This window comes from Cetorhinus maximus, chromosome 7 (genome assembly GCF_964194155.1).
Source record: "Cetorhinus maximus chromosome 7, sCetMax3.hap1.1, whole genome shotgun sequence".
Lineage (NCBI taxonomy): Eukaryota > Metazoa > Chordata > Chondrichthyes > Lamniformes > Cetorhinidae > Cetorhinus > Cetorhinus maximus.
Genome location: NC_135885.1, coordinates 64660085 through 64686309, shown reverse-complemented (window position 1 = coordinate 64686309; position 26225 = coordinate 64660085). Strand labels below are relative to the sequence as shown.

Here is a 26225-nt window from a genome sequence, read left to right as displayed (position 1 = left end):
AGTCTCTTCCAGACCTTCACTAGATATGTGAATACACCTGGTCTCTTCACAACAACTCCAATCACATACTCCTCCTTACCACCTTGGTGGCATTTCACCATGACCTTCTGACTACTGAATTCTCCCAAGTTTCGTGCTTAGTGTATCATGACTCATCACTTTTTGTCTTACTTTTACTTTGCTGTTGATGTCAAGCTTAAGCAAATTAAACCTTGTCCTAGGAGTGTGTTTAAACACTAGCTCATAAGGTGAGCAACCTGTTGTTGACTTTGGGGTTATTCTGTAAGAGAACAGAAATTTGCCTGTGTTGAAGAAAAAGATGGAAATTACTGCCTAGTTTGTCATCCAGAAAATACATCTTCAAAGACCTCTTCGCTTTCTGCAGCATCATTTGATACTGGATAACATGGTGATATTAGTGCGTGTTTGACTCCATTCTTACTCAGAAATATTTCAAACTCTTCTGACATAAACTGAGGACCATTATCTGACCGCAAAACCTCTGGCAACCCATAAATTGCAAACCAACTTCTCAGAACCTCAGTAGTTTTGACACTTGTGATATTGGGCATAGACTCAATGTTTATCCACTTAGATAAAAGCAAAAAACTGCGGATGCTGGAAATCCAAAACAAAAACAAAAATACCTGGAAAAACTCAGCAGGTCTGGCAGCATCTGCGGAGAGGGGCACAGTTAACGTTTCGAGTCCAAATGACCCTTCCACAGAACTAAGTAAAAATAGAAGAGAGGTGAAATATAAGCTGGTTTAATTTATCCACTTACTTTAGCCATCGACCAAAACAAGGTACTCTTTCCCTCCCATTTTGAAGAAATTGACATGTACTCATTCTCATGATTTTTTTTTTCGTTTGACCATGAAATGAAAGGAACCTTGTGTGGGTCATTTCTCATTCTGAGACACACCTCACAACTTTTCACCAATTCTTCAATATATCTGGCTACCTTAAGATACCAAAAATGGCTTTTTGCTACTGTTTTCATATGGACTATCCTTATGCTCTCTTGATGAAACCCCTCCAGCAACCCCTCTCTAAATCTTGCCAGAATAATGACTCTTAAACCCCAACAGAGACAACCTTGATCTACACAGTTCATTTGTGTGTGAAATACTCCTGCAATTTCTCATCACACTGATTAGGTCAGCCATTCGAGACATAATTGAGCACTTTACTGAGCAGCACCCCCTTGCAAGTTTCTTTCCAATTTCTCAGGCAGACACTGGTATGTCATTTGTATATGTAAAGTAAGTCACAAGTAACTCAGTAGCTAAGAATGAATCAGTCTTCATGGTAAGTCGAAAGAACATCCACATTTGCATGACTTGCTGACTTAGGATGTCTAATATCATACCGATTGTCCATGAAAATCAATGAAGCTGTGCTGCCACTAGGGATGGTACCTCCTTCTTTGAACCAGTTGTGAATGTAAAGGCTTGGTGGTCAGTTTATAAAGTGAACTTCCTACCATACAGGTACTTATGGAACTTTGTAACACCATATATGATACCTGTTTCTCAACTTATGAGTAATTTTGCTCTTAGTTAAAGTACGTGAAACACATGCTTCAGGCTTCTCCACATTGTTTTCCATTATGTGAGATAACACCACACCTAATTTCTGTGGTGAGGTACCACATGCTAAAACAAGTTGTTTCATGGGATCATAGTGGGTCAAATCAGCATCACTAGCCGGTACATTCTTCAGTTCTTAATTTCTTAAATGAAATGTAAAAAGTAAATCTATCTCCGCCTCTTTGCTATCTTTCTGTTGCATTTTGCACTGAGAAAAGACTCGCAGGAAGCAACCATTGTTGAACTAACTTCACTTGCACCTCCTCAACAGAAACGGAGAGGGCAGCTGTACAATATACTACAATGAAGTCATATATTTTGGAAGCAAGTTTAATGAAATGGAATGCAGATCCTAACATTTGTTACGTCCTCATTTGACCTGAACCGTTGCCTATACAAAACAAATAGTGCTAGGCATTAATCCTCAAAGTCAGTGATAGAGTTTTGCATATAATGCATAAGCACGGCTGTTTTGACAGTGTTTCATCCCTGGTTCGGTATTTACTGATGTGTGATGTTCTGATTTTATCCCCACAAGAACTCCTGTAAGCATTAGTGTTGTTATGCGCATCACCTATGTTGTTTTTTTTTTGCTGTCTGGCACATACTTTCTGCTGGAAATTCTCCTGTTCAGTACAGGAACTGAATCTGACACCAGTCCACAGTCTTAATGACCAGTGGACCCTTGGGGATCAGAGCAGTGGAGCAATCCACCACTTACAATGGCTAAATTACTTGAACGACAACATATACTAAGATTTTAGCTGGAATGGATTAGCAGCGGGTCCTTGATTTGCAGGTACATCAGTCATTAAAGGTGAAGCTAGAGCAAGTAGATCATTAAAAATAGAAAATTAAATCCTTAATTTGCATCAAGAATAATCAAATATGCAAATGCAAGGAGGTAACATTGTACAAAACCATAATCAAATAATAGAGTGCTGTCTGCAGTTTTAGGCACTCCATTGTAGGATAGAAAAAAAATGGAAAAGTTGCACTATTGTTTCACCATAATGTTAATGGGGAACGATGAGTTAAAGTTTTGGAGAGAGACTTGTGAAGTTAAGGCTTTTTCAGTAGAGGTGAGAAGATTAAATGGTGACAGATTTTCAGGATCACAAATGGGTTTAAACTGTTATTGAGTGTTTCCACTTGGTGTTGAGATAGTTGCAAAGGGTGGAATTATACACCGGGTGGCATGTTACGGTCTCGTTGAAGTCAGTGGACTTTTGAATAGCTTGCCGCATTTTACGCCCCCACCCCGGCTGTGATGGGGTCATAAAATTCCACGCAAATAGTTGCAACTTTTGGATAATTCTAACAAGAATCAAGAAGGTGATGAGAAAATAAACCTCCACACACAGGGTGGAATTAGTTTTCACGTAGTACAGGTACAGTGCCTCAACTCTGGCTACCTGAAAACTGGTGGTGTCTGAAAACCGAACCTTTTTATAATTTCCATACATCAATTTTAATTGTGTAAAATTAAAATAAAAAACTTACTTGGAAAATATGGCTAGGCACTGCATTGCACGGTGTGGCTTCAGACTAGCTACAGGCTTCCCTGCTTCTTGTGCTGCTTTATTGCACGCTCCAAGCAACCCTTGACACCACCCAACCCAGCTTGACCCAAACTGCCCACAGCCTGAAAGGTCTAATCCACAATCCAACAATATCTGAAATTCTGACACAGCCTTGGTCCTGAGGGTGCCAGATTTGAGGCACTCCACCTGTGATGTTGAAGCAGAAACTATTAAGTTATTTTGAATGGAAGTTGATAGTTGCTTGAAAAGGAATTTTAAAGGCCATGGAAAGTAAATAGGAGAGAGATTAAACTAGGTGGTTCTTCGAGAAAAGACTGTTGCAGATTCAGTAGCTTCAGTGGTGTAATGTTCCATGATCCTATGCATAAAGATTATGAAAATAGAATACCTGCAAATTTTCTGTGACCAGTTTTACAGATTTTCTCCTGTGTTGAAGGTGCGGACTTCTTTGAAGGGCTGAATGATGATCCCTTCCAGTAGCTCATCGTTAGTTGTGTGCGAGCTCTGAATGTTGACAGGTTATCGGGTGCATTACAACCAAGCCGAATCTTGTGCTCATAATAGGGAGGACTTTCAACTGCTGGCTGCTCATTTTCCTGCTGAAAAATGACTGACCAGTTGTTTAAAATTTGATGCGCATCTTACGTACTTATTTTCCCACCAGAATCAACCTTCAGGCAGGCCTTATAATGGATGCCCAGTACTTCCACCCAAAGCAAATGAAAGGAACTTTACATACGCAAACTGGATTCCAGTTGCAACTTGCAAACAGAAATGAGTGGAACATGCACGTCAGTCCCATTCCAGGTGTTGAGAGGCCTAACTTGTGATCCTTAAAATCCCTACGAAGTAAGTTGCTTCATTTCTAAACTCTGCTGGGTCACAAAAATGTTCCTGCCAATGTGCCCTCAACGCCTGTGCTCGCTGCACCTCCTGCTTACCAGCTATGTACAGTAGATGGGTGATTTTTCTCCTGATAAAAACCGGCAAAATGCACTGGAGTGTCAGTTTAATACCCCTGCCCACCAAGAAAATTTTAGGCTTATATATGAAAGTGGACTAGAATTCCTGACTATCATGTCTGGCAGACAGCATGGGCTGATCGTTTATTATGCCCATTCAATGCCAAACCCAAAAGCCTTCCCCAGTATGGCCACATAATATTTATCCATCTGGAGCCAGAAGGCTGAACTTTGGCTAAATTTTCACTCCTTAACCTATTGGTGTTAAATTCAATTTAACATCTTGACAGCCATTCCAGCTGAGACTGATTAATTCAGCAGAAATTAGCGAACGCATCTGAGACCTTCACGTATTAATGATTTTTAGAGCTACTTGCTCTTAACTCACTAAGCCTTTGGGAAAGCTGTGCTGGAATATTCTATAACACACTATTTTCAAAATAATGTCTGTTGGTATTGTAGTATTAACAGTATGCCATGACGTATATGGGTGTGCTCTTGTTTTCCATTGTCCAGTTAGTAAATGATTATAATTACTTTTTGCATTATCATGGCATGTTAAAATTTAAAATTTTAAGTATTGTCAATGCTACATCATTGAAGCTTGTAGAAACATAAGTGGAAAACTCTGTAGGTGCTGGCATTCAGTATATATAACTCGAGTGTGCAACTTTAATACAGTCTTAAGATGTTTTATGAGCACTCCTCCCTCTGATCATTTGAGAGGAAATGTTGGTATTTTGAATGGAATGTTTACACAGAGGATTTTAATGTGGTTTTCTATGCAATTTGATATGTTTCGATCTAAAATAGGAAGAAAGGAGGCATTGGGGTGCTGCCAACAGTGGGCAATGCTAGTTTGTCTCTTGTTTCTGGTGAAAAGAAAGTATAAGTTTTTATTTTAAAACGAGGAGCTTTCAAGATGCTGTAGGAAGCTTTAATCATTTTTCATATGATTTAGCATTTATCTAAATATTTGCATTTTTCTTATAGGATGAAGAAGAAGAAATTAAATTGGAGATCAATATGTTGAAAAAATATTCTCACCACAGGAATATAGCAACCTACTATGGTGCTTTTATAAAGAAGAGTCCTCCTGGTCATGATGATCAACTCTGGGTAAGAAGAACAAATATTGTGCTTTGTTGCATCTCTTGGAAAGATCTCAAAGTGATTCACATTTGATGAATGAATTGTTTTAAAGTGCAATTGACTATTAATTCTAAGTTTTTTTGCGCACACAAAATTAGAATTAATAATTCGAATGAAAATAGAATGAGAATTTAGTAACAAACATGCAACTAGTGGTTTTTTTTGACACACTAGTGACATTAAATTTGCACACTAGTAACATTAAATTTAAAGTAGCATTAAATTTGCTTTCCTTTACCCATCAAATTTTGAGCCATTGTTAATTCTTTTTCTAGTGAAGTATCTGTTAAAAGTTTATAGTCTCGTAGAAATTGGATAATAATGGATACCTCAAAGTGATTGCAAACCAATACTTCAATTTACAACTCAAAAGCAGATATAGCAGATGGTCACAGCCTCTGGTTTACAGTGCCTCAATAAATTAAATGCCTTTTTATTACATAAAATTGTGGGATTTTTAAGTATCTTTTTGTATCATGAATACACGAATAGGATGGGAATAGAGGGCTATGGACCCCGGAAGTGCAAAATGTTTTAGTTGACGGGCAATATGATCGGCGCAGGCTTGGAGGGCCAAAGGGCCTGTTCCTGTGCTGTACTTTTCTTTGTTCTCTTTGTTCTTTAGGACCATATTTCACAATTCACCTGATTATCTATATAAAACAAACAAGACGACATGTTTTTATATGGAGAATGCAAGAGGACATGTGCTTTTGGTAACTTCAAATGCAGATATACCCACGTTCATTTGTAGTGTGATAGAAAAACGATTTTGTTTTTGCTATGGCAAACTTAGGCATTCTGAAGGATATGAACATTGAAGATGGTTTTAATTTCTAAGAGGGATTATACGTTTTCTTTTTTCCCCTTCCCATGGATTTCTGCTTTTGAGGCAAAATTAGGTCTAAAGTCCTTGTTACAGGTTACAGTTGGCTTTTGATTTTTGTACAATTGGACAGCAATGCATACTAAGTATTGTACCTGAAGGGCTGAGGTCAAGAGCACAAGAAACTGATATGAATCAACAACCGTACTGAATGCTCCCTATGTCTCTGTTAATACCTTAAGGCATACAAAACCATAATACTTTAATTAGGACACCTATACCCATATCCAATTGGTTAACCCATTATTCAAGAAGATGATGCAGTAGATCCCCAAAGGAATCCACCAACAAGACAATATTAACGTTGAAAAGTCATCCCACAATTCTTCCTGGAATGCCCAGGTGAAGCTGCCCATTTGCAAACCAGCACATTATTGATGAGGATGAGTGACAATGGATAGCTTTACCTCACTCATTTCTTCAGACATGGATCTACCCATATTCAGATCCTACTGCTGAATTAGATTAACTGTATATCAAGTGTTTAATTATATGTGGGTGGAGGTCATTAATTGGGGTTTCACTTAAGCATATGTAAAAAAGCTGAATAAAGGCAACTACAGAGGCATGAGGGAGGAGCTGGCCAGAATTGACTGGGAGATGAGCCTAGCAGGAAAGACAGTGGAACAGCAATGGCAGGAGTTTCTGGGAGTAATCTGGGAGACACAGCAAAAATTAATCCCTAGGAAGAAGCAGTATACTAAAGGGAGGATGAGGCAACCATGGCTGACAAGAGAAGTCAGGGACAGCATAAAAGCTAAAGAGAAAGCATACAATGCGGCGAAGAGCAGTGGGAAACCAGGGGATTGGGAAGCCTACAAAGACCAACAGAGGACAACTAAAAAAAAAATGAGGGAGAAGATTAAATATGAGGGTAAACTAGCCAGTAATATAAAAGAAGAGTGCAAGAGTTTTTTTAAAGATATATAAAGGGTAAGAGAGAGGCAAAAGTGGACATTGGGCCGCTGGAAAATGACGCTGGAGAAGTAGTAGTGGGGAACAAAGAAATGGCGAAGGAACTGAATAGGTACTTTGCGTCAGTCTTCATGGTGGAAGACACGAGTGACATCCCCAAAGTTCAAGAGAGTCGGGTGGCAAAGGTGAGTATGGTGGCCATTACCAAGGAGAAGGTGCTAGGAAAACTGAAAGGTCTGGAGGTGGATAAATCACCTGGACCAGATGGATTACATCCCAGTGTTCTGAAGGAGATAGCTGAAGAGATAGTGGAGGCGTTAGTGGTGATCTTTCAGGAATCACTGGAGTCAGGGAGGGTCCCAGAGGACTGGAAAATCACTAATGTAGCCCCTCTGTTTAAGAAGGGAGTGAGGCAAAAGATGGGAAATTAAAAAGATGGGAAATTGCAGGCTGATTAGCCTGACCTCGGTCGTTGGTAAGATTTTAGAGTCTGTTATTAAGGATGAGATTTCAGAATACTTGGAAGTGCATGGTAAAATCGGGCAAAGTCAGCATGGTTTCATCAAGGGGAGGTCATGCCTGACAAACCTGTTAGAATTCTTTGAGGAGATAACGAGTAGGTTAGACAAAGGAGAGCCAATGGATGTTATCTACTTGGACTTCCAGAAGGCCTTTGACAAGGTGCCGCACAGGAGGCTGCTCAGTAAGATAAGAGCCCATGGTGTTAGAGGCAAGGTACTAGCATAGATAGAAGATTGGCTGTCTGGCAGGAGGCAGAGAGTGGGTGTCCTTCTCAGGATGGCGGCCGGTGACTAGTGGAGTTCCGCAGGGGTCAGTGTTGGGACCACAACTTTTCACTTAATACACTAATTATCTAGATGAAGGAACTGAGGGCATTCTGGCTAAGTTTGCAGATGTTACAAAGATAGGTGGAGGGACAGGTAGTATTGAGGAGGCAGGGAGGCTGCAGAAGGAGTTGGACAGGTTAGGAGAATGGGCAAAGAAGTGGCAGATGGAATACAACGTGGGGAAGTGTGAGGTCATGCACTTTGGTAGGAAGAATAGAGGCATAGACTATTTTCTAAATGGGGAGAGAATTCAGAAATCTGGAGTGCAAAGGGACTTGGGAGTCCTAGTCCAGGATTCTCTTAAGGTTAATTTGCAGGTTGAGTCGGTAGTTAGGAAGGCAAATACAATGTTGGCATTTATTTTGAGAGGACTAGAATATAAAATCAGAGATGTGCTGCTGAGGCTTTATAAGGCTCTGGTCAGACCACATTTAGAATATTGTGAGCAATTTTGGGCCCCGTATCTCAGGAAGGATGTGCTGGTCCTGGAGAGGGCCCTGGAGAGGGTCTAGAGGAGGTTCACGAGAACGATCCCAGGAATGAAAGGCTTAACATATGAGGAGCGTTTGAGGACTCTGGGTCTATACTCGATGGAATTTAGAAGGATGAGGGGGGGATCTGATTGAAAGTTACAGAATACTGAAAGGCCTGGATAGAGTGGACCTGGGGAAGATGTTTCCAATAGTAGGAGAGACTAGGACCCGAGGGCACAGCCTCAGAGTAAAGGGAAGACCTTTTAGAACAGAGATGAAGAGAAACTTCTTTAGCCAGGGAGTGGTGAATCTATGGAATTCATTGCCACAGAAGGCTGTGGAGGCCAGGTCATTGAGTGTATTTAAGACGGAGATAGATAGGTTCTTGATTGGTAAGGGGATCAAAGGTTACGGGGAGAAGGCGGGAGAATGGGGTTGAGAAACTTATCAGCCATAATTGAATGGCGGAGCAGACTCGATGGGCCGAATGGCCTAATTTCTGCTCCGATGTCTTATGGTCTCAAGACACTTACTGAAACTGGTGGATGCTTGAGTTAAGAGGTGTATGCTTGCAATCTTTTACTCTAAATAATTGTAACACCGAGCAAAGATTGGCTCCAGTATCATCCTTCACTGGCTGACTTTCTGGGAGTAGAACCTAGATATCCTGTGGCGGGGCGGGGGGAGAGTTCTGTGTGCTTTCAGTTTTCAGTTTCTATATGAGGCCACATATGGTATGAAATAGAAAGCTGTGCAAAAATCAATGTGAGTGGGCATCCCTTGAGCCTCTTAACATTCTAATCTCTAATAAAGCCAAAATATTCTGTACACATTTCTCATCAGAGTAAATTGCAGCATGTTCCTTTCTGATCACACTGCGAGTTTCTAAAGCATTCAAAATGCATGCCTGAAGAATCCTTTTAAGAACCACTGATATCAGCAATATTGGTAACTTTTAGCTTCACTTGAATCGTGGCAAGCACTGAAACTACAACTGTGTTGTGGAATACTGTGCCTCAACGTGTGCCTCAAATGGAGTTTTTTTGGCCTAAGACGTAACTCTAAGGTTGAATCTCCAAGGCCATTGTACCTACTTAGCAAAAACAGCATGTAAAACTGCTGGTATTGTCCCCCTTTAATACATTTTTCATCACTTAGTCTGTCCAATACAATTTACGTGAGTTTCTGCAGCATTATATAACTGGCTGAAGGTTTAATGTAGGTGAATGTCACTAGATGCCATTTCATCCCAGGTCATCTGACAGTTCGGATGTGTGAAATCTAAACCACATCAGTGAAGCACTGGTATTTGGCATGAATCTGTTGCACAGCATTAAGAATTCTTTTCGATCCCTTTCCTGCTGTTGTGTACTAATCAGAAACCAGTGCAGATCCACATACACAAAAATGGAACATATGAGCAGGAGTAGAGCATTTAGTCCCTTGACCCTGTTCTGTCATTCAGTGAGATCATGACTTATCTGTGGCCCAACTCCATATACCTGTCTTTGCCCCATATCCCTTAATACCTTTGATTAACAAGAAAAAATCAATCTCGGATTTAAAATCAGCAATAGATCCAGCACTAATTGCTGTTTGCAAGAGCAAGTTCCAAACCTCTACCACCATTTGTGTGTAGAAGTGTTTCCTAATTACAATCCTGAATCATCAGGCTCTAGTTTGTAGACTAGTCTTACACTCCTCAAACAGCAATGAAGTTTCTATCTACCCTATCAGTTCCTCTTAAATCTTGAAAACATTGATCGAACTAAATCCTTAACCGCCTAAATTCCAGGGAATACAACCCTAGTTTAACCATCCCATGTAATTTAAATCTTGGAGTCCATTTATCATTCTGAAAAATTCACACTACCCTCCTAAGGTGTGGTGACCAAAGCTGCTCTGTGCCCAGGGTGTGGCCTGACCATGACTTTGTATAGCTGAAGCATGAATTCCACCACCTTGTATTCTATTTTTTTAGATGTAGAAGCAAGCGCTCCATTAGCCTCTGATATTTTTCTCTATCTGTTCATGAAATTGTAATGATCTATGTAGATGGACCTCCAAGCCTCTACAGTTTCTAGCTTTTCACCATTTGGAAAGTACGCTGTTCTATAATTTTGAGGTCCAACTTGGGAGTGAATGACCTCACTTTGCCTACATTGTCATGGTTTTTCACATTCACTAAACTTGTGAATAACACTTTATAATTTTATGCTTCCATCTATGTTGCATACACTGCTGCCTATCTTTGACTCATTGGCAAATTTGATATGTGGCTTACGATTCCATCATCTAAGTTGACAAATATTGTGGAGTAGTTGAGGCCCCAACACAGATCCTTGCGGAACACCACTAGTCATATCTTGCCAATTAATGTACCTGCCCATTAACCCTATTCTCTGTCTTCTGCCGCCCAGCCAGTTTCCTCACCAGTTCAATAATTTGCCTTGAATTCCATGAGCTTCAAGTTCAACTAACTCTCTAATGAGAGATTCTATAAGATGCCTTCTGGTAGCCCATATAAATAACATCCATAGATATTTTCTTGTTTGCTGCTTTAGCCACCTTTTCAAAAAATCAATCATGTTTGTCAGGTACGACCAACCTTTATATGCTGACACTCTGATCAGCTGAAAATTTTCCATGTATTCAGTCACCCCATCCCTAATTATAGATTCTACCAATTTTCCAAGAACCGATATTAGGCTAACTGGCCTATGCTTCCCTGGAGTGTTTCTGTTACCTTAAGGAGCAGAGGGATACGTGTAACCTTCCAATATAAAGCAATGCCAAATTGAGAGAACATTGGAAGATTCTGGTTATGCCATCAGCAATGCTTTCACTTTTTCTTTCCTTTAAAACCTTGGGGTAGAAGTCATTTGATCCTCGGGATTGTCACTCTTTGGTGCCATTATTTTCTTCTTTACTGTTGTTTTGCTTATGCTAATTTTGGAGAGCTCTGCCCTAATTGAAGATTAGTTTTGTTGGGATTCCAGAATGTTGGGTTCTTATTCAAATTAGTCAGCATGTCCACCATTTTCTTATTTTCAGTGATAGCATCACTGTGATCAGTTTGCCCACATTGCTCCCGACCACCAACTTTTTCCTAATATAATTGTAACATTTTTTTTGTTGATCTTGGTATCCTTTCAAGTTTCTTTTCATAGTCCTTTTTGTAGCTTCAACCATCTGTTTTGTCACTCTTTGCTGTTCTTTGCATCTATTCCACTAACGAGGATATGTGCTATTTATGCATGTTTGTATGTTTTTTCTTTAGTTTCATGTTGTCTCTTATCTTAGTCATCCATGGCTGTCTTTTTGGCAAGTGGTGTTTCTGCCCCTTAGGAATAAAAGCTGATGTAAGTTATTTTTTTGAACACCTCCCACTGATCATCTGTCATTTTACAAGATTTTGACAGATTTGCCCAGTTTACTCTGGACAGTCATTGTCTCATTGTGTTGATATCAGCCTAGTAGCTGTTGCATGTTTATCCTGTTCAAACACCACATTAACTTAATCAGGTTAAAATTACTATTAGTTAAATGGGCATTCACCGTTAAAACTGTAAACACAATCTAGCTCATTACCAAATCTAATATTGGCCCCCTTGTCACCTCAAGGATATATTGCTGCAGAAAATCATCCTAGACATATGCAAGAAATTCACTACACTTTTGAGATGTGTTACTCTGCATATGAAAGTTAAAAACCCACTTTAAAACCACACTGCCATTGCTACATGCTTATCTTATCTCTGCATTTATACAATCTACCACTTTTACCACAGCTGCTACTATAGGGCCTATACACAACTCACACTAAAGTTTTAAATTATTTTCTATTTCTTAATTCTGCCCATAAAGTCACCACTGCCTGCTTACTTTTTTGTTATATCTTCTTATCATTGAAGCGATTCTATCCTTAATTGCAAAGGCTACTCCTTCCCCTCCACTATTTTACCTTTAGACCTTATAACCTGGTATATGTGGTTTCCAATCCTGAACATCCTGCAGCCGTGCTTCAGTATTGGCTGCCATGTCATTCCCTCTAAGTTGGAATTGCAGCTGCAATTCATTCAATTTGCTCCTTATAACATGTTTGTACAGAGTGCTCTTATTTGGGCATATACCCTTACCTGACCTTCAACTCTAAAGGTGTCAGGCAGGTAGTCAGGAAATCCCCAGGTTGCATCTTGCTTGAGAACCGTTTTTCTGTGTTGGAAAACGGTGAGAGTGACGGTTCCTCTGGGTAGTGCAGCCACGCTCATGGCACCGTGAGTGGCTCAGCTGCACGGGGGGAGGAAAAAAAGGGGAAGAGCAATAATGATAAGAGACTCGAGTAAGGGGAACAGACAGGCATTTCTGCAGCCGTTGATGTGACTCCAGGATTGTATGTTGCCTCCCTGGTGCCAGGGTCAAGGATGGCACTGAACGGCTGCAGGGCATTCTAAAGGAGGAGGGCAAACAGATTGTGGTACATATTGGTACCAACGACATAGGTAGAAAGAGGGATGAGGTCCTGCAAGCAAAATTTAGCGAGCTAGGAAACAGATTAAAAAACAGGCCCTCAAAGGTAGTAATCTCTGGATTACTTCCGGTGTCACGTGCTAGTGAGTATAGAAATAGGTTAGTCTAGATGAATGCATGGCTGGAGAGATGGTGCAGGAGGGAGGGCTTTAGATTTCTGGGACATTGGGACCATTTCTGGGGGCGGTGGGACCTGTACAAGGTGTATGGGTTACACCTGAACCAGAATGGGACCAACATCCTTGCCGGGAAGTTTGCTATTGCTGTTGGGGAGTGTTTAAACTAACTTGGTAGGGGGATGGGATCCCGAAAGGAGGCTCAGCGGGGGAGATGCACAGTCAAAATTAGAAGAGAGCAGGGGAGTCTGGAAAGCATAGAAATTATAGGCCAGTTAAGGCACAAGGGAACTTGGCAACGTTGGATGGTATTTATTTTAATGCAAGGAGTCTGACAAATAAGGCAGATGAGTTGAGGGCACAAATTAACACATGGAAGTATGATGTCATTGCTGTCACAGAAACATAGTTGAGAGGGGGGCAGGATTGGCAGCTTAATATTCCAGGATATAGGGTCTTCAAGCGAGACAGGGAAGGAGGTAAAAGAGGAGGGGTATCTCAATATTTACCAAGGAATCAATTATAGCAGTAAGGAGGGATGACATTTAGAAGGCCCCTCAAATGAAGCCATATGGGTAGAACTGAAAAACAAAAAAGGAGCAATCACATTGCTGGGAGTGTTCTATAGGCCCCCAAACAGTCAGAGAGAAATAGAAGAGCAGAGAGGTAGGCAAATTTCAGAGAAGTGTAAAAATAATGGGGTAGTAATAATGGGGGATTTCAACTTCCCCAAGATTAACTGGGTTAATCATAGCGTGATAGGTTTTGAGGGAGCGGAATTCTTAAAATGCATCTAGGAGAGCTTTTTAAGCCAGTATGTAGAGGGTCCTACAAGAAAGGGGGCGGTCCTGGACTCAATTTAGGGAATGAAACCGGGCAACTGGTAGAGGTGTCATTGGGGGAGCATTTTGCAGATAGTAATCATAACAACCTTGAATCTAATGGAGTTGTGGAAAAGGACAAGGATGGGCCAGAAATCAGAGTTCTAAATTGGGGGAAGGCTGATTTTAATAAGATCAGATATGATTTGGCCAGAGTGGACTGGGAGCAGCTACGTTTAGGTAAATCTGCATCAGAGCAGTGGAATTCATTCAAGAAGAAAATAGGGAGAGTACAGGGCCAATATATTTCAGTAAAAACAAAGGGTGGGACCAACAAACCCAGGGAACCCTGGATGCTGACGGATATACAGGATTGGATAAAGAGAAAAAGAGAGGGCTCAAAACAGCGGAAGCCCTAGAGGAGTATAGAATCTGTAGGGGGGAATTTAAAAAGTAAATTAGGAGAGCAAAAAGGGGGCATGAAAAACATTGGCAGGTAAAATAAAGGAAAATCCAAACTTATTTTACAAGTACATTAAGAGTAAGAGGATAACTAGGGAAAGAGTAGGGCTCATTAAGGACCATAGTGGTAATTTGTGTGTGGAACCGGAAGACGTAGGTAGGGTTTTAAATGAATACTTTGTGTTGTTATTCACAAGTGAGAGGAATGACATGGGTATGGAAATGAGGCAGAAGGACTGTGATATAATTAAAGAAATTAGCATAGAAAGGGAGGAGGTTCTAAGTGGTCTGGCAGGCTTAAAAGTAGATAAAACTCCAGGCCCGGATGAAATGTATCCCAGGCTGTTGAGTGAGGCAAGGGAGGAGGTAGGGGCACTGGCAATAATTTTCAATACTTCTCTGGCCACAGGAGAGGTGCCAGAGGACTGGAGGACAGCCAATGTGGTACCGTTATTCAAGAAGGGAGGAAGGGATAAACCAGGGTACTACAGGCTAGTCAGTCTAACATCAGTGGTGGGGGAAGCTATTGGAAGCAATTCTGAGGGACAGTATTAATCTACACTTGGAGAGGCAGGGATTAATCAAGGACAGTCAGCATGGTTTTGTTAAGGGGAGGTCATGTCTCACCAATTTGATTGAATTTTTCGAAGAGGTGACCAGGTGTGTAGATGAGGGCAATGCATTTGATGTAGTCTACTTGGACTTCAGCAAGGCTTTTGATAAGGTCCCACATGGGAGACTGATAACGAAGGTAAGAGCCCATGGGATCCAAGGCAATTTGGCAAATTGAATCCAGAATTGGCTGAGTGGCAGGAAGCAGAGGGCGATGGTCGAGGGGTTTTTTTGTGACTGGAGCCTGTGTCCAGTGGGGCTCCACAGGGATCGGTGTTGGATCCCTTGCCGTTTGTGGTATATATAAACTGTTTAGATTTGAATGTAGGAGGGTTGATAAGTAAGTTTGCGGATGACACAAAATTTGGTTTGGTGGTAAATAGTGAGGAGGATAGCCTTAGATTACAGAAGGATACAGACGGGCTGGTCAGATGGGCTGATCAGCGGCAAATGGAATTTAATCCGGATAAGTGTGAGGTGATGCACTTGGGCAGGATAAACAAGGCACGGGAATACATGATGAATGGTAGGAAGGACTCTGGGAAGTACTGAAGATCAGAGGGACCTTGGTGTACATGTTTACCAGTCCCTTAAGATAGCGAGACTGGTAGCTAAGGTGGTTAAGAAGGCATATGGGATACTTGACTTTATTAGCTGAGGCATAGAATTTAAGTACAGGAAGGTTATGCTGGAACTGTATAAAATGCTGGTTAGGCCACAGTTTGAGTATTGCATGCAGTTCTGGAATCCGCATTATAGGAAGGATGTGATTGCACTAGAGAGAGTGCAGAGGAGATTAACCAAGATGTTGCCTGGGCTGGAGAGTTTTAGTTATGAGGAGAGAGAGGATAGACTGGGGTTATTTTCCTTGGAGCAGAGGAGATTGAGAGGGGGACATGATGGAAGTGTATAAAATTATGAGGGGCATAGATAGGGTAGACAGGAAGGAACTTTTCCCCCTTGGTGGAGGGTTCAATAACCAGGGGGCATAGATTTAAGGTAAGAGACAGGAGGTTTAGAAGGGATGTGAGGAAGAATTTTTTCACCCAGAGGGTGGTGGGAATCTGAAACTCACTGCCTGAAAGGGTGGTAGAGGCAGAAACCCTCATAACATTTAAGAAGTATTTGTATGTGCACTTGCAATGCCATGGCATACAAGGCTATGAGCCTAGTGCTGGAAAATAGGATTAGAATAGTTAGGTATTTGTTTGACCAGTGGAGACTCGAAGGGCCTGTTTCTGTGTTGTAAACCTCTATGACTCTAATGTTTTACTCGCTTGTTTCTCTTTTCCTAATTACATTACTTTACATCGTTATTTTTCTGTGTACCTGTGGTGCCAAAAGCATAGTTTCTGTTACTCTACTCTTCCTTTTGAACTATTTATACCATCTTTCCATCCTGCCATTTAATTCAATTAAAGTTGTAGTAGCTGCCCCATTTATACTTGCTGCTAGGACCCTAGTCCCAGCCTAGTTCAGGTGGAGTGCGTCCCAATGTTACGCCCAGCACTGGTGCCATTGTCCCATTATTGGATCCCAAATGGGATTCCTCTTTCACATGCCACTTCTTAAGCCTTGTGTTCATTTCTTTAATCTGTTTCTCCCTATGGTTAGCCCTAATAACTGGATCCCCCCCCGTTTCCAAAATCCTATCAAACTGGTTTGCCCTGACAACAGGCAGGCAGCAAACCATGTGGAACACTTGGAACACAAATGCCCTCTGAAATGGCCTAGCAAGCCACTCGGTTCTCAAGGGCAATTAGGGATGGGCAATAAATGCTGGCCTAGCCAGTGACGCCCACATCCCATGAACGAATTAAAAAAACTTGATCTTACCTACAAAGGATGCCAAGTGTCCCTCTAATTAATGGTTCTCTAAAGCTGTCACATAATGTTTCTCCTCCTCTCCTCTTGATTGAGCTGGAGAAATTCAAGACAGAGACATCAACTGCAGATTAGTGTTCTCGGTATAGACTCTCTGTCCACAAATTTCCACATAAAAGCCCAGGCGCACACATTGCTCTGCCCTATCCTAGCCTAGGTTATTTATACTTGAAGGGACAGTGGACAAAAATTTTAAATATACATTGCCCCAAGTTTACATGGATCACTACAGGTATTGGAGGCAAAAAATGACACCTTATTATCATTCTGCGTTCCCACTGTGCCCAAATAAGAGTCCTCTGTATAGACGCGTGGAGTATAAGGAACAAATTGAATTTTCACTGTCACCAAACTCCCAGCCTTTGCATTATATTTACGATGCACTTCTTGTGTGACTATTCATTGCCTTAGTCAATAATGTTTACTTTATTCACTATTTTGAGCCACACCCAAGTAACAAGCGCTCCCTCACCTTCCTGCTTACTAATTAGCAACTATTCACACACATTGACGGTTAACTGCCACTAACAGGTATTTTCTGTTAACTGCCTTGCAGTTTCTTTTTGATTTATAAAGTTCTGAGTTAAATTACAATTTTAAACTAAGTTTCAGTTTGAGATGTACTCCCCAGTATTACCAGAGAATTCCTACACTCTCCAAATTCCCAATTTTTGCACTCTTCCTATAACAACCTTGCGCAGCCACTATGAACCACCATCACAAAAAGTTAGTGTGCAGGTCCAGCAAGTGATTAGGAAGGCAAATGGAATGATGTTGTTGTTTATTGCAAGGGAAATGGAATATCAAAGTAGGAATGTTTGGCTGCAGTTGTACAGGGCATTGGTGAGACCACAGCTGGAGTTCTGTGTACAGTTTTAGTCTCTTTATTTAAAAAAGGATATAAATGCACTAGAAGCAGTTCAGAAGAGGTTCACCTGAGTGATGCCTGTGATGGAGGATTATTTTATGAGGAAAGGTTTTACAGGCTGGGCCTGTATCCATTGGAGTTTAGTACAAGAATGAGAGGTGATCTTATTAAAACATATAAGATCCTGATGAGACTTGACAGGGTGGATGGTGAAAGGATATTTCCACTTGTGGAAGAGACTTAGAACTAAGGGGCACAGTTTAAAAATAAGAGGTATACCATTTAAGATGGAGATGAGACTTTTTTTCTAAGGGTTGAGAGTCTTTGGAACTTTGTTCACTGGAGAGTGGGGGAGGCAGGCTCATTAAATATTTTTAAGGCAGAGATAGAAAGATTCTTGACTAATAACGTAGCTGAAGGTTATTGGGGGTAGGCGGGAATGTGGAGTTGGGGCCATTATCAGATCAGCCATGATCTTATTGAATGGTGGAGGAGCAGGAGTAGGCCATTCAGCCCCTAATTTGTATGTTTGCAAGCTCCACACTTGCACGGTAGAGAATTGTGGGACATCATGGGGAAATATCTAAAGAGGAGCTTGAGACAGGGTGGGAAATTTTGGTTTTATTCATTGACATTGATATATTGCATGAAGCACTAACAGTTGCACTAACAGTTGAAATGTATGGGGTTAAGTTGGAAAGTTCTTGTTCTGTATGGATCGATACCACATCAGGAACCAGGAATCAGAAAAGTTATGACACAGGAAGAAGCCATTCAGCCTATGGTGTCTGCGCCGGCTGAAAAACCTAGCTGCGCATTATAATCCCACCCTGCAGCACCCGGTCTGTAGCCTTGCAGGTCACAGCACTTCAGGTGCAGATTCAGGTACCTTTTAAATGAATTGAGGTTTCTGCCTCAACTACCAATGTGGGCAGTGAATTCCTGACACCTATGACCCTCTGGGTGAAAATGTTTTTGCCAATATCCCCTCTAATCCTTCTACCAACCTTAAATCTGTGCCCCCTGGTAATTGACTTCTTTATTAGGGACAGTCCTTCCTGTCCACTCTATCTCATAATTTTGTACACCTTGATCAAGTCACCCCTCAGCCTCCTTTGCTCTAAGGTAAACAACCCTAACCTGCCCAATCTTTCCTCATAGCTACAATTTTCGAGCCCTGGCAACATTCTTGTAAATCTCCCCTGTACTCCCTCCAAAGCAATTATGCTCCCCCTGTAATGTGAACAGAACTGTACACAGCTGTACTGCAGCTGTGGCCTAACCAGCGTTTTATACAGTTCCAGCATTACATCCCTGTTTTTGTATTCTTTGCCTCATTCAATAAAGAAAAGCATACTATATGCTTCTTTACCACCTTATCTACCAGTTTTGCCACCTTCAGGGACCTGCGGACATGTACTCAAAGATCTCTCACTTCCTGTACCTCCCCCCAATATCCTCCTGTTTATTGTGTATTCCCTTGCTCTGTTTGCCCTCCCAAAATGCATTACCTCTCACTTATCCGGATTGAATTCCATTTGCCACTTTTCCACCGCCCACTCAACCAAACCATTGATATAATTCTGGAGTCCACAGCTATCTTCTTCACTGTCAGCTGCAGATTCCCCATTTGTGCCTCCCATGCTCAAGTCCAAAGGAAGTGTATTTATGCACTGAAACCCCCAAATATTTAATTACCATTCACAATAAAACCATCAATTTTGGCTGTGCTACTTAACAAGGAATTATTTTTGGAATAACTTCATCTTAGATTGTGACCAAATTTGATGTGGCCATAAGACGTAGGAGCAGAAATAGGCCATTCAATGAGTTCTTGGCTGATCTGATAATCCTCAACTCCACTTTCCTGCCTTTTCCCCATAACCTTTGATTTCCTTACTGACTAAAAATCTCTGTCTGTCTCAGCCTTGAATATACTTAACGACCCAGCCTCTTCTGCCCTCTGCAGTAAAGAATTCCATAGATTCACTACTCTCTGAGGGAAGAAATTCCTCCTCATCCCTGCCTTAAATGAGCGACCCCTTACTCTGGCCCTCTGGTCCTAGACTCTCCCATAAGGGGAAACAACCTCTCAGCATCTAGCCAGTCAAACCCCCTAAGAATCTTATATGTCTCAATAAGGTTGCCTCTCATTCTTCTAAACTCCAATGAGTACAGGCTTAACCTAGTCAACCTCTCCTCATAAGAAAATCCCTCCGTTCCTGGGATGAACCTAGTGAACCTTCTCTGGACTGCCTCCAATGCCAGTTTATCTTTCCTTAGATAAGGGGACCAAAACTGTTCACAGTATACTTGGTGTGGTCTACCTAGTGCCTTGTATAGTTTTAGCAAGACTTCCCTATTTTTATACTTCATTTCCTTTGACATAAATGCCAACATTTCATTTGCCTTCCCTATTACCTGTTGAACTTGTATATTAGCTTTTTGTGATTCATGTACGGGACTCCCAAATCCCTCTGTGCTGCAGCCTTCTGCAGTCTTTCTCCATTTAAATAATATTCAGCACCTCTATTCTTCCTGCCAAAGTGCATAACCTCACATTTTCCCACATGACATTCCATCTGCCAAGTTTTTCCTACTCACTTAACCTGTCTATATCCCTCTGCAGACTGAGTCATCCTCACCACTTGTCTCCCCACCTATTTTTGTGTCATCCGCAAACTTGGCGATAGTACATTCACTTCCCTCATCTAAGTCATTAATATATATTATCGATAATTGTGGCCCCAGCACTGATCCCTGTGGCACTCCACTAGTTACATGATGCCATCCCTTATCCCAACTCTCTGTCTTCTATTCATTAGCCAATCCTGTATCCATGCTAATATACTACCCCCAACACCATGGGCTCTTATCTTATTAAGTAACCTTATGTGCGGTGCCTTATTGAACGCCTTTTGGAAATCCAAATATATTACACTTCCTGGTTCTCCTTTATCTATCCTGCTTGCTGCTACCTCAAAGAATTCAAATAAATTTGTCAGGCATGATTTCTCCTTCATGAAGCAATGCTGACTCTGCTTGATTATGTTATGCATTTCTAAACGCTCTGCTATTACATCCTTTATAATAGACTCAAACATTTCCCCGATGACAGATGTTAAACTAACTGGCTACTCACTAGAACCAGAATCGCTGCTTTTTGTTAATTGCTGTAGGGGTAAATTCCAGGAATATGTCTGCACAGCATGATTTAAGTTTTTGATTTTCATGCTCATCTTGAGTTTGTTGTTAATTATGACTTATTAGTTTGTATATACTCAGTGTGCAAACTTCACACATGCACAAACAATTTATTTTCTGTGGATGACAAATCACTGAAAATTTAAATCTTGGTATCTATTGTCACTGCATTACTGAATGCAGAAATTAGAGGAAAGACACTTTCATCAGGAAAGACTTGCTATCTGGCTTGGATTTTGGACGTTTTCAAAATTTACTCATGGACCCTGACTCATCAATTTGTCGTGACAGGAGGCAACTTGAAGCGATCTGTTAATATAGCTGCAGCAGACGGATACTTAGGCCCTTCTATTGATAATTCTGAATGTGTAAGTTTGGATCTGTCTGACCAATTTATTTCCTAACTGAATTTGACTAGGTCAGCACCTTATTCTATAGTCAGTGCAGAGGTGATGAGGAGCTATGCTGTGAGCCATTACCACTGTTCCTTAATCGGAACTTGACAAGTTTGTGCCATTGTTTTTTGTCCCAGCTCATGGTCTGTGATTGAAGAACTGCCTTTCACTGCGAGGAGTCCGTTATCCCAGTTGGGTTTTCCTCATCAGTGCAAATTCTTAAAACTCTTTCTGGGCTTGGTGGTGCAGTAAGTTACTTAAATAAACTAAGTGTGGAACTATTACTTATCAGTTGAAGATCAATTAACCATTCCTGAACAATGTGTGTTACACATGTTGTCTGATAGGAATAGATTCTGCTGTGCTCCTTTCAAGGTGTCATGACTTGATGACACTTCTTGAATAGACTCACGTTTGAAGGATGGCAACTTATACAAGATACCAGAGGGCTGTTGAGAGCTGTAAAGCAAAGTACATTGGAGAAAATTATAAAAAAAACTTTTTCAGTTTGTACGCAGCGTTCAGTAAAATAGAAAAGGAATCTGTTCCTTCCCATCTGCCTCTGATGTTCAGTTTATCATTACCGTTGCTTTTTTTAAATGCATCATATAGTAAAGATGAATTAACTTTTTCATATTTCTTTCATCTCGAGCAGTAAAAATGATGCTTGAAGTCTATGAATGTAATGTTACAAAGTGAAATATTATGAAAGTCTTATTGGTCACACTGTTGAACTATTTAAAAAAAATCTCCATTGCAGTATGAGCATGGAATTAGTGCTCACTTTGTTGCCTTATTTCTCTGGGTGATAGTTTTCAAAAGTATTTTGGCCATATGTAGATGGGTGCACAGGAAATCTGGTTTTGATCCAGATAAATAGATAGACTACCTTTTTGTGTAGCTATTCTTTGGAAATCATTGCCAGCTATTAAATGTATAAGCAAAAACTCATGCACTGTTTTTGACAATGTCATCTGCTTCCCAATACCCTGTTGCTTTTTATTGGACAAGCAAAGATTTTCAAGGGCGTCTATCCATCTGCTCTTTCTCAAATTACTCTGTTTTCAGGACATTGAAGCTTTCCATTTTTAGAAACGTTTGTGCAACCCCTTTTTGTTCATTCTGTAGCTACATTTTCACCCCTCAATCTCCTGTCCTTTTTAATTAAAAACTCTTGTGTGGTCCTATATGGGCTTTTAAATTTAAGAGCAGGATTGGTGTGTACAGATTTTCTGTTGAACTTAATTTGTGTATTTTTGGACTGTTGTATCCCTTGTCAGTTGAATTAGTTATTTTAAAATGAGTGCATTTTTTTGTCACTTTGTGTTCTGAAAGTTTTTAAAAAATGATATCAAGACCAAAAGAATTTCCATGCACTTAATATAATTTTATGCTCGTTATCAATAACTGAAACAATTTTAGTCTTTCAGTTGAGACTTGTGCTCTCCCAGAACAGTAAGAGGTGTATGTTGCTCAGGGGCTGCAAGTCTGCACTTAAGGACTGTTCTCTTACTGAACTAAGAGTCTTATATTTTCAGAACAAGTGGCAGTTTTGCATCAGTTCCTCATTGTCCTAGTGGTGTATATGAACCCCATTGTAGTTGCAGGATGATTCATAAGGCAAAGCAAAGAGCTGTTTTTAAGTTGGAATGTACATCTCTCTTTATGGTATTCTCCATTGGATGGGGAAGATCCACACAGGTCAACAAGTTCAAAATTGTTCCACTGCAGCTTTTGTACCACTCAGTCTGCTTGAGGATGGTAGAACGTTTTGTTTCTATGTTGCCTTTGCAGGGCTGCACTCTCAGAATCTGACTCCTTTAATAAAGCTTGAATTCTCTGATGTGGTGAAAATTCTGTAAATAGGGAAAAACAAATTACATGGAAAGTGGAATAGAATCTGCATAGAATATAGAAAAAGTAAGCTAAAGTAGACTGTAGTGAAGAAAGACTAAAATAATCTGAATTGGCTAACATAATCATGCTCAAGTGATGAGGATAAAGTCTTCAAAGCTGTATCTTTTCCATATATAAACTCTTTCTAACTGCATATCTATAGTGTATGAAACTAACCACTCGTCTCATCTGTTGTGTTCTTATCCCAATAATAATTAACTATTGAAACTCTTTCGAGTTATCAACAGTCACAGATTGCAACTCTTTCGAGTACAATCACAGTTCTTGGTTTCCGGGAGTGGGACATGAACCCACAACCCTCTGATTCAAAGGCGAGGGTGCTATGAACTGAGCCACAGCTAAAGGAGAAACAGTGGTAGAACATTGTTAATTAGGCTTGTAAAGAAGGAAAAGGGTCACTTATGGTAAGGAGAGATGAATACTTTCCCATCACAAAAACATGTCAAACATTTAAGTACTCACCTTCATTGTGTTCTGTATGAACTGTGGTGGAACAAGTTATTTAATCTAAGAATAATTTTCTATTTTTTGTGCATTTGGGTTATAAAATGAACTAGCATTTACATAACCCTTCGTTATCTCCCCAGTTGTATCATGGAATCTTTTGTCTATCTTAATAGATAGATGGTGCCTCGGTTTAACGTCTCATCCAAAACAAAACAATGCAGCTCTTTTCCCAAAACTATAGTAGAACATTGAACTAGATTGTGATCATATCCTGGTCAAGTAAAACTGATGCTTTTTATAAAATAAATCCAAGTGGGGGAAATTTTTGCCATTTAGCAAAATTGATCAATAGAGTGCTTGAAAATAATTTAAAGCTTTAACAGCAGCTGAAGGAAGAAAAAATGTGGGCATATTCTTTATGCAATGTAACCTGCTCTGCATTCATTGGAGGCCTTGCCACATATGTTATGCCATATGTTGCACTATCAGAACAGATCAGTTCTTCGTGATACACTCCTGTTTAAAAGATAATTGAGTGACACAGAATGCTGTTTTTTAAGAAGTGTTTTCAAAGCCATTTTTGGTTTTAATTCTTTATATACAGTAATATTGAATGTGTGACAAAATAGAGTTTTCTAGCATTTAAGAACATATGAAATAGGAGTGGGAGTAGGCTATTTGGCCCCTCGAGTCTTCTCCACCATACAGTGAGATCGTGGCTGATTTTCAACCTCAACTCCACATTCCTGCCCAATCCACATTTCCCTTGAATCCCTTAGATTCCAAGAATCTATCATTCTCAGTCTTGAATTTACTCATTAACTGAGCACCCTGAGGCTCTGCAGTCGAGAATTCCAAAGATTGACAAACATCAGTGAAGAAATTTCTCATCTAAGTCCTAAATTTCTGGCCCTTTATCCTGAGACTGTGACCTCTAGTTCTGGAATCTTCAGGCAGGGATACAGCCTGTTAGCATCTACCCTTGCATGCCTTTTAAGAATTTTTTACACTTCAGTGAGATTATCTCTCATTCTTCTAAACTCCAAAATGCACAAGCCTATTGTTACAACCAAGTCTGGAGGGGTGAATAAATCACCCTTTTCCACCCGAGGCTGGCTATAACAAGAGTTTGAATTTTTAAAAAGTTGATTCTTTCATTTCAGTATGTACTTGACCATATGAAGAAGTAAGCCAGCCAGATCCTTTGAGCTAATAAGTAAGGAGTTAGTTTTATTGTTTGAAATTCACTCAGGTAAAAGAATAAGACTTATTAAGAAGGTAAAAATGCGTTCTGAATCTGGTGGCGCGCACGCACACATGCATGCTAAACAGAACAGGCTACAGGGTGGGGGAGGTGGAATTGTTAAAGAGTTAAAGTCTGTAAGACAGAAAAAATGTGTGTTCTGATGTTCCTTTTGGTGGTTTTGAAATTCCAGCTGTTGCGGCTGAAGAAAATTGGCTATTTTTCTGGAGACGATCTCTTTTAAACAGTATTCCATCTTTTTCCAAAGTGGCTGTTATGGCACTTGAAGTTCCTTTCGATTGAAATTCTCTCTCTGTGATGTATTCCAAAATGTGATAGAGATGGGGCACCGAACATGACAATAGAGAGAGATGACACTGGTCTATTCTACAGACTCTCTTTCTGGCAGTAAAGATGGCTGTAGTCATATGACTGTGGCTTTCAAGCTGCACAGCCATTGCCCCCTCTGGCAGTGGAATTCTCTCTCATTTGTTGTTGGAAGCTTTATGGATCAATGGTGGCCTCCAACAGGTCAGCCGATTAATTCCTTGTGTCCTGTTAGCATTGTGATAGTCATAAGGTGATTTGAATATTAATGTCTAAGCTCTTAATCCTTGAGTCGTCCATTTCCCCCTTGATAATGCGGAAAGGAACTTTTCAACCTTCAAGGGATTGTCTGTCTGAGGGTTCTGCAGACTTGTTGACTCCATGATGGGGAATGTGTCTTTCACAAATGCAAATTAGCAGCTATTTTAAAGTCAGTGTCTTTGCTTGGCAAAAGCCCTTTCAAAGAAGTTCAATATATACCTGATCATCTGATGAAATTTAAAGATTAATGTTCAACATTAGACACGACACATTGCCATGACACTATTTTCATCTATCTCTACTTGGAGAACAGCTCTCTCATCCCAGGAATCAAATCTAGTGAACATTTGTTGCATGGAATAATAAGGCAATGGTAGCATAGTGGTAATCTTGTTGGACGAGAGGCCTGGACCAATGTCACGAATTCAAATCCACCTAGGCAACAATTAATAAATCCCTGGAAATTTAAAAAAAGGTAGGCTTAGAAATGATGACCATAAAACTACCTGATTATTGTAAAAGTCCTTTGGATTCAATAAAATCTGTTGGGATCAAAATTTACTGTTCTTATCTGTTCTGGTCTATACATGACTGCAGATCCACAGCAAAGTAGCTTGACACTTAACTATCCCCTGAAATGCCGACCAAGCCGTTCAATTTTATCAAACTGCTATGAAAAAATTGACATGAATAAAACCAGATGGATAATTCAGCGCTGATTTAGACAATAGAAACAACAAAGGCATGCCCTACCCAGTTGACCCTG

General features: G+C 40.4%; 1 protein-coding gene across 14 annotated transcripts in view; it reads left to right on the top strand.

The window, feature by feature from the left end:
• The window catches only part of LOC144682835 (mitogen-activated protein kinase kinase kinase kinase 4), a 337463-nt gene that overhangs the window by 167675 nt on the left and 143563 nt on the right, over positions 1–26225 (top strand). For all 14 annotated transcript variants that reach the window (XR_013577118.1, XR_013577119.1, XM_078545618.1 and 11 more), the window contains one exon: positions 5092–5217. Coding sequence is in view for 12 of the 14 variants with exons in the window: in XM_078545618.1 (XP_078401744.1) it covers positions 5092–5217 (126 nt within the window). In the remaining 2 variants the exon portion in view is untranslated. The remainder of the gene's footprint in view (positions 1–5091; positions 5218–26225) is intronic.